The sequence below is a fragment of the Prunus dulcis genome, chromosome 3 (genome assembly GCF_902201215.1).
Source record: "Prunus dulcis chromosome 3, ALMONDv2, whole genome shotgun sequence".
NCBI classification, from domain to species: Eukaryota; Viridiplantae; Streptophyta; class Magnoliopsida; order Rosales; family Rosaceae; genus Prunus; species Prunus dulcis.
The window spans coordinates 3814803-3824360 of NC_047652.1; the positions used below are offsets into that span (position 1 = coordinate 3814803).

A 9558-nucleotide genomic window follows, 5' to 3' on the forward strand; every position below is an offset into this window, starting at 1 on the left:
GCCTTAAATTTTAGAATTAGAGGCTACAGAAGGTGTTCCCACGTCTGCTAAACTTATTATGAAGTCAAACAACTCTTAGGAACGGCAGTCATCTACCACCAAGCAGTGCAACATAGATGCTTATATATGTAATGGTATTCTTTGAAAACAATCGTGTCATGTTTCACAAGTATATACAGGATGGGGCTGATATTCAGGCAATTCCTCATTGCACTGCTTGGTGGCTTTCATCTTCTAGCGCTCCCAGTTCATGCCCAGACTCAAAAAGGTATGAACATCTCCAATCTCTGGTAAGAAAATAATGTTAATTAATTTTTTATAAAGAACCTAGATTATTTTTTTTTTTTCATTAAAGTTGGATGTGAAAGGACCCGCCCCGAATTTTCCCATAATTCGAGACAAATCCTTTGGAATTCCTGACATCACCCCGATGCCGGACCCTTTCACTAAAGACCGAGACTTTCTGCCGAAATTTCGGCAGAGTCTCCCCTATAAACTGGACATTTCCCAAAATTTCAACCTGCATAAAAACACAATTTATATCACCAACTGGCATTCTAGACTCTGTTGTACCCTTGTACAAACATATAATTCTAATTCTATAAATATACAAATATTCTAATATTGCGTAAACCCCAACAATAGTCTAGCACCAGATAATCCCCTTAGGAAGGTGAGATTACTCCGGAAGACTCACGGTCAACCAAGGGTCAAACTACCCTAACCCTGGTCAAACGGGCCCACGGGACATACGACCTCCAAATTCCGATCCGGAAGTTCCTATGGGTTCTATAACATATAGGACACTCGTCCTGCAAGTTTGGTTCAGATCGGACGGTCGGATCGCTCACGATCGCACGATCTAACGGTTAATATAAAATATAAACTTTAAAATATTAAATAGGGACATCCGGGGCCCCGATTCACGATCCGTGAATTCCTACACGATCCTAGAAATACCTAGTTTAACATATATTATTTTCGGGACCATCCAACGGTCCCAACCTATCGAACCCGGATAACGCCCAATAGGCGATATCCGTTCGATAGTCAAACGACGTCCGAATTGAGATCCACGAAATCCTACGCGCTCGTGACGGCACGAGGACCTCAAAACTGCCCAGGGACATGCCACCACCCTCGCCCACGCGCCGCCACACGCGCGGGCAGACCGGGTGCCCAAAGCGATAACGCTTCGCCGAAAAATCTTGGAACCGAGACTCCAAACTCCTACCCTAGGTAAAACACCCCATTTGGAGTCACTTTTGTTCTTGGACAACCCCAAAAAAGTGGCCGGAAATGGCCGATCACGGAGGTCGAAGTTCGGCCGATTTTCAATTCGAAAATCGAATTGGTTACGCTAAGAATCGATCTAATCCTACCCAACCATCAGCTAGAACAGGCAGAGAGGATGAATTTCCATACCTTGATCGCCAGAAATGGCGGCCGGAGGAGGGAGATCGGCGGCGGCGAAGTTCNGGCGACATTCGGGCGAAAATCGCCGTTTTCCGGCGGCTGGAGCGGCGGCCGATCTCGGGGGAGGGCTGGGTCGTGACGCCGAGGCCGAGCCGGTCCTTTTGGCACCGGTCCCGACCGCAGCCGCGGCCGGTGGCCGGAGATANNNNGAGAGAGAGAGAGAGGGCCGACGGGAGAGAGAGAGAAGTCGCGGGAGAGAGAGAGAGAGAGAGAGAGAAAAACCAGGTTTTTTTATAAAAAATCCCATTTCGAAATATTTACGGTTATGCCACTAGGTTTCTTTTGACCATATCTCTCTCGTTACAACTCCGATTCGAGCCCACTACGTGTCTATGAACTCGTCTCAGCACGACCTATCCAAAAATACAAGTCACGGTCCCAAACTCTCTCCGGTTAAAATTATGACTAAAATACCCTTAAATAATTAAATAATTAAATAAGGGTTAAATTTGGGGAAATTCGGGATCGGGGTGTTACAGGATGTTAGATTGAACTTTGATTATGCACCCTTAAATTAACTGAGTACACCCTACTACCAAACTATTTATTGAATTACTAATTTACCCTAATATAAAATGACAAAAAAACAAAATTAATGTGTACTCGGTTAATTTTAAGATTCGTTTAGCTTTTTTTTGTCCTTGATGTCCTCTGCCTAATGGTTTCCTGCAAGTTAATGATATAATTAGAAAGAAAAGATGATTGTTGTTCTAAATTAATAGGATTATATCCATCCTCAACAAAACCTCAAATAATTAATTGTGGAAATTTGAAAATGGTTGGTTTTTGATAAGTCAAAAGTAGATTTTTTGTTGTCTCCTATACTTGATTTACATAGTATTGTAATTTCATACATCAATTCGCTACGTGAGTCCATCAATGGTGACGCCCTACTGTCAACAACTGAATACAAAATGCGTTTTGGAGTACAAGTTTCCATCTTGGACAAAAAACAACCCAATATTTTACATTGTTACTGCTTTAGCTAAAAGAAATTTGAGATTTTTCGCACAAAATATTAGCTGATTTGAATTTGTTTCTTTAAATTTCAAAGGAGAACTATCAAAAGAAAAAAATTAGGTTCTGGGTACTTACTGTTGGCCGTTGCAGATTGTCAAAGACAGAGAGAGTGATGGCCTTGTTTAAGTGATACTAATTTACCCTAATACAAAATGAGCAAAAAGTATTAGGGTATAGCAGTGGTATTTTGGTAGTTAATTAGTGTGTACTTAGTTAATTTTACGTTTTGATTTGAATATTATGGTGTACTTAGATTATATGGTGTACTCAGTTAATTTTAGGATTTGTTTAGCAGCACTGGAGTTTTAACCGCAATAGTCCTTGTTTTATACCCGAATTTCATTAGTTCCTCCATTTCATTTTTTGTGGTTTATGTAGTCCTTTTGCTTTCATTTGTGTGGCAATTTCCTTTTTCCGTCAATTCTGTTTACTTTTTATTAATGTTAGGGGTATATCAAACATTTTACTTCTGGTATATATGGTAAATCAAATATTTCTCCACTCCACATTAGGTTAAAAAAAAGGGGAAAATTGAATTGAAAAAAAGATGAAATTTTACCCATCAATTAACGGCCAGATTGACGAAATGCTACGGAATGACGAAATTAACACCCGTGAGAGATTAGAGGATGGTAGAAACCAAAAAACAAATTGAATGATCAAAATGAAACGCATGTATTAATTGGCTTGAATTCTAAATACCCATGGTCAATTTGCATTTTTTTAGCTAGGTAGACAAATCTTCTGTCTACTTACATATGTTAGCTTTGTCTCAGGCTTCATCAGCATAGACTGCGGCCTACCGGAAACCTCTGCATACAGTGAGCAAGAAACAGGCATTAACTTTGTTTCAGATGCTACTTTCATAGACACTGGTGAAACTAAGTTCATACAATCTAATGATTTGCTAACCCTAAACTATCAGCCCTATCGGTATCTGAGGACCTTCCCTCAAGGAATTAGGAACTGCTACAACATAAACGTCACATTTGGGACTGAATACTTGATTCGAGCAGGCTTCTATTATGGGAATTATGATGCCAAAGATAAGTTGCCAGAATTCCAACTTCATCTTGGACCTAATTTGTGGGACACAGTGAATTTCACGTTTTCGTGGGCTGACACAACCAAGGAGATGATATATGTCCCTGTGAAAAATTATATACAGCTTTGTCTGGTCAACACAAGCAAAGGGGTTCCATTTATATCCACAATAGAACTCAGACCTTTACCTGCAAAATCTTATGTTACACAAACGGGTTCCTTTTTGGGACTTTTCTCGCGGTATAACACCGGCCCGGTTAATTTTACAGCAGATGATATCAGGTGAGTCATCTAATATTTTTGCAAGTGAGGACAAATAATGCATATATATATTGAGAATTTTCTTAGTGTCATAGGGCCTTGGACTTGCAGATCAAATGGTCTCAGGTTTGATTCCTATGGCACATTGATAATGTGCATGCTTGTTAAAAACCTCATATCCCTTGTAGTTAATCGCTTGTATTCCCAAAAAAAGAAAAAGAAAAAAGAACTAGCCTCTTGACATTCCAGTCAATTTAAAAATAAAATAAAAAAAGAAAAAAGATCGCACACCTAAAGTAGGATGGTTGGATTTTCTTATATGCCAAGATTATGTGAGCTAATTGTATACATAATAATTTAGGTATCCAAATGATATTCATGATCGCATCTGGAAGGCTGATTACCTTGGTGGTTGGGCAGAACTAAGTACCTCACCCAATCTGTTTACAGACTCCAATCAAAATTCTCTCGAAACACCACCTCTTGTCATGAGCACTGCTGCCACGCCCAAAAATGCAAGCGAGCCCTTGGATTTCTACTGGTTTTCTAACGATAACAGTACGGAATATTATATTTACATCCACTTTGCAGAAGTTTTGCAGCTCCAACCCAACCAGTCCAGAAAGTTCAACATCACTCGCAATGGGAAGGTCTTTTATGGGCCAATGGCTCCTGCGTATTTAAACACGACCACTATTTACGGAAGAGTTCGGCCAACTGGGTTTTTAGGACAATTTTTTTCTTTTTCAATCTTGAAGACTGAAAAATCTACCCTTCCACCCATTCTGAATGCGTACGAGGTTTATTCAGTGAACCAATTGTTAGAACAGGAAACAAGCCAAGCAGATTGTAAGTATTAATTCTTCCTCACCCTTTTGTTCCTAGAGTAATTATGGGAAGCTTATTGTGCGTGCGGGGAAATTTTAGTAAAAACAGGGCTTGACAAGGTTATTGGCATGTGTACGTGCATGAATAGTTGAATTTGATCATTTATTTTTGGTTTATTGAATCTTGAAATTTTTAGTTGATGCAATCACAAACATCAAGTTGGCATATCAAATTAAAAAGATCAACTGGCATGGAGATCCATGCTCCCCTCAAGTTTACTCGTGGGACGGCCTCAAGTGTATCTATCCTACAAATGCGTCTGCAAGAATCATATCCTTGTAAGTATCTTCATAATTTTAATTATTTTAGTATAGTACTTGTTTTAGTGGTTAATTAAGTTATGGACCAATATGCAATTCAATCAGGAACTTGTCCTCAAGTGGATTAACAGGGGAGATAGATCCTTCTCTATCCAATCTCGCAATGATACAGACTTTGTAAGTATATATGTTTTTTCAAATAACTTGTGGATTAAACTATGGACAAGGTACATAATATGTATTTGAGTTTCTCGTTTTTGCAGGGATTTATCAAACAACAAGTTAACAGGACCAGTTCCAGATTTCTTGTCTCAAGTGCAGAATTTAACCGTCTTGTAAGTTGTTTGGTTTAATCTGTATGGCATCTAAACTAAAAATTTCATAGTCAGAAGCATCTCGCCTGATATATAGTGCTAAATTCACCTTTGCAGAAACTTAGAACAAAATCAACTCACAGGGCCAGTTCCGGCAGGACTCATTGAAAGATGGAATGATGGTTTGCTATCGTTAAGGTGATCAACTCAACTCATATGTATGCATGAATGTATTTACAACTTTAGCATATAATCCGCCATTTTTTCTGTTTATTTTCAAATGTCTTTCATTGTTGATATAAAATGATCAGGTATTGCGTACAAACTTGATTGTTGGGAACCAGAACATTTGTTCCTATAATATTACTTGGGAACTCATTGGTTACTATAATTGATCAAAATCGAACAACCATTTTGATGTCAGTTTGTGCGAAAATCCAAATATCTCCGGAAATGTTTATTGCAACGACAACAAGAAAAAGAAGAAGAAGAAGAAGCATGGTTTCCTTATTCCGGTAGTTGTTTCAGTCGTTGGAGTTTCAGTCCTCTTACTAAGTGCAATAGCTATCTGGTGGTGGGGTTTTAGAAGGAAATCAAAACAACGTAAGACTTCCAAATATAAGTCAATGTCTTTTCTCTTTTCATGTTTTAAATATTGAAGACTGCAGGTTTTGCATTGTATAAAATTCTCATTAAACTTGTAATGATCTTAGGAGATAATGTCTCAGAAGCACAACCGACCATTCAACTAGAGTCCACAAAGCGACAACTTACATGCTCTGAGATACTACAGATCACAAACAACTTTGAAAGGGTTCTTGGAAGAGGTGGATTTGGAACAGTTTATCATGGCTACGTAGGCGATACTCAAGTAGCTGTTAAGATGCTTTCTCCATCATCGGTCCAAGGGTTTCAACAATTTCATTCAGAGGCATGTTTGTCAAACAAACGAACTAATACCAAGTTTTTGAGACCAATTCTTTTTTACTAATTACATTTGGTTTTCGTGGCCACTTGATTAATTGCAGGTTAATCTTCTGACGAGAGTTCATCATAGAAACTTGACTAGCCTTGTTGGGTATTGCGAAGATGAAACAAAAATTGGGCTGGTCTACGAGTACATGGCCAATGGAAACTTACAAGAGTGCCTTTCAGGTTTAGCTTTCATTGAAATTATTCAGTAGCAAAACTCATCATTAAGTTCTTTGTACTTTCAAATTTTTGGGACAATCAATTACTTAGCGTTTTGAGAGGCTTTTAGTTTCTTGCATCACCACATGATTGCCTTTGTAAATTAAGACTTATTGGCTCTTCCGTTCTTTATGGTTGCAGATAGAAATATCTTGAGTTGGGAAGATAGACTTAGAATAGCAGTAGACGCAGCACAAGGTCAGAAACTTGATGATTTTCATAATCCTTTTGTAGCTCGCATCTGCTTTCTTCTTCTTCTTTTTTTTTGATAAGTTTTGTGTACTAATTTTGAAATTAAGGACTGGAGTATCTGCACTATGGTTGTAAGCCACCTATAATCCACAGGGATGTAAAATCAACAAACATCTTGCTGAATGAAAACTTCCAAGCCAAACTATCCGATTTTGGCCTATCCAGAATCTTCCCTACCGATACTGGGACTCATATATCAACAGTTGTTGCTGGAACTCCTGGGTACCTTGACCCTGAGTAAGTATTTCTGGATTTTAGTTTAGCCATCACCTTTAATATGCAAATCATTAATGGATCACTATTATCAAAACTATATCAGTTAAACAAGGACAATGGAGAAAGGAAGCTTCAAAAAGATATTGATGCTCAAGAAAAATATTTTTATTGAAATGGAATTTTACATGGCTTTCTTGCTGCAGTTACTACGCGTCAAACAGGTTAAATGAGAAAAGTGATGTCTATAGCTTTGGGATTGTACTGTTGGAGATTATCACAAGTCGTCCTGTTTTTTCGAAAACACATGAGAAGGCTTACATCAGTGAATGGGTTGGCTTCATGCTTGCAAATGGAGACATTTATAGCATTCTTGATCCCAGGCTAGGAGGAAATTTCAATACTAACTCTGTCTGGAAAGCTGTTGAAATAGCAATGGCATGTGTATGTAAAGATTCCATCGAAAGGCCGATCATGAGCCAGGTAGTGGTGGAACTGAAGGAGTGTTTGGCAATGGAACTGGCAAGAACGAAGCAGAGCCATCAAACCGAATCTATAAATTCCATTGGGATAATGCCTAACAATTCCATTGCTATGCTACATCCCTCTGTTAGGTAGTAGTATTTATCGTGAGAAAATTACCATGTATTGCATTTTCCTCTTTGTAATAGATACCATAATATCTATGGATCGCAACTATTTCATAGTCACATAAACGGATCTTCTTGATTTATTCATCCTGAATTATATTGGGACATTTGATGAAAGGCATGAGCTAACTAACCAACAAATAATTTGAAGGTTTGCCATCCGCCGTCGTAATCGTCGGAAGAAATATTATGTGATCACAAAAATAAACCATAAAATCTGTTAGTCACCAACTACAATAAGTAGATATAATTAATTAGTATTTATTAAGTAATTTATGAAATTAATTAAAATACTTAAATACCAATTATTCATTAAATAAAGAATCATTAAAACATAAATAATTATTAATATAATTAAATAAAGCTAAGATGAAGGAAGTTGAGGTTCCACCCCAAAACCAATTGGTAATGGGGGTAGTAGCCAAACTCCTTATAAACTCTTGTTAGGTTTCTCAACTTTCCAATGTGGAACATTTCACTTTCGCATTTTCACACGCCCCCGCACGTGTGGCAAATTTTCAAGCCTAACACGTATGCAACATATATTGGGTGACGTGGAGCTAAGTGTGTGATAGTGTGAAATTCCTAGTATCAGTAAAAAGTTTTGGTTCAAATGCGAAATTCCTCAACCACAAAAGACAAAATGATAAAACTTTAACAAATTAATTTTTTGGTGCTTAGGATTGGATTGAATTGTTAATGTAGTTGACGTGATATAAGTCATGATGTGTAAGTCTCACATCAAAGTAATACATACTACAATAATCACAGTTTGAAAATTAGGATTTCTTACTCACGTCATCCATGCTACTTGAGCTTAGCATATAGTTGATAAGTACTTTTCTTTTTCTTTTGAGGACCTTTCCTATTGAGCTTAGCATATAATATATATATTCATACCTAACTCCTCAATGTCTTCTTGTATGCCTTGTTTTACAAGTCCACCTTACCTGTTCTCCACTAAACCAACGTATTTTTTCTTCTCAATTAAATCATGCACATGTACATGCAACATTTTTCTGATTCTAGGCCAACATAGACCTTGACTTGCTTCTTGACAGGACCCGCCCCAGAATTTCTCGGAACTCGAAGCGGACCCCGTCTTTATTCCGACATCTTCCCGATGCCGGGCCCACTAATTTAGAACTCGAGACTCTCTACCAAAATTTTGGCAGAGTCTCCCCTGTTAATTAAGCAATCCCCACAAAATTTACTCAACCTGCAACACACAGTAATAATAATAATCCCAACCAACAGCATGCTTTCATAATTCTACAAGTCACTTAAGTGGCCTCCGGCCTCACAAGTAAAATCTATCAAGGGCGATACAGAGCATCTACTGAATTTAGATTACACAACCAGTTGAGTAGAAGAAATTACTCAGTTCCTAACTAGAAAGATTCACAGTTCGGGCCTCGTACGCCACTTGCACGCTTCCTGGAGCGACTACTGGCTGGGGGGCGCAAAACAGAAAATATGTGAGTGGACAAAAACCAGATTTGCAGTTAAAAACAATATTGTAACCCCACCATGTAAAAATAATGCTCAAGTCATGCAAATTCACAATTCCACAATTAATTACTCAAAACTTGATTCAAATAAAACTTTTCAAAAACAAGTTATCTCCATTCTCTCAATTTTACCCCTTCATTCAAGCTACTAGTTCCTTACACACTCAACCATTCATAACCATATAAATATACCTATAAATATATAAAATAAATAGCTATACGATATACGATATACGATATACTCAACACACCACNTAGGTACCGGGAAAACAATCCAACTGGGGGATCGTTTGACTAGTCCGCAGGATTTCCAGGTGCTATCCTGCGTCTAGGGATGAGCNGTCCAACCGGGGGACGAAACTCCAAAGCTCCCACACCGGAACATCCAACGCCATGTGTAGCTTCCAAACTATGTCCTACGCGCGCAGACTGGGATCATCACACACCGGAACATCCAACGCCATGGTGATGACCCTAA

The 9558-nt window shown here is 38.3% G+C and overlaps 1 protein-coding gene across 1 annotated transcript; it reads left to right on the forward strand.

Moving 5' to 3' along the window:
- Window positions 1-180: 180 nt before the first annotated feature.
- LOC117620997 (probable LRR receptor-like serine/threonine-protein kinase At1g51880) lies at window positions 181-7537 on the forward strand. The gene is made up of 13 exons (XM_034351256.1): window positions 181-268; window positions 3273-3822; window positions 4163-4650; window positions 4826-4967; window positions 5055-5126; window positions 5213-5284; window positions 5381-5461; window positions 5688-5866; window positions 5977-6194; window positions 6292-6443; window positions 6600-6652; window positions 6754-6943; window positions 7126-7537. Exons 1-13 carry the CDS (start codon window positions 181-183, stop codon window positions 7535-7537), a joined length of 2697 nt encoding a protein of 898 aa, XP_034207147.1.
- The last annotated feature ends 2021 nt before the right edge of the window (window positions 7538-9558 follow it).

Excerpts from the sequence above, each read along its gene's own strand:
- LOC117620997 (XM_034351256.1), top strand. The coding sequence starts at position 181 with ATGGGGCTGATATTCAGGCAATTCCTCATTGCACTGCTTGGTGGCTTT. Across the intron at positions 3,823-4,162 it reads TTTACAGCAGATGATATCAG|GTATCCAAATGATATTCATG; the intron begins GTGAGTCATCTA and ends ATAATAATTTAG. Across the intron at positions 6,653-6,753 it reads AGCAGTAGACGCAGCACAAG|GACTGGAGTATCTGCACTAT; the intron begins GTCAGAAACTTG and ends TTTGAAATTAAG.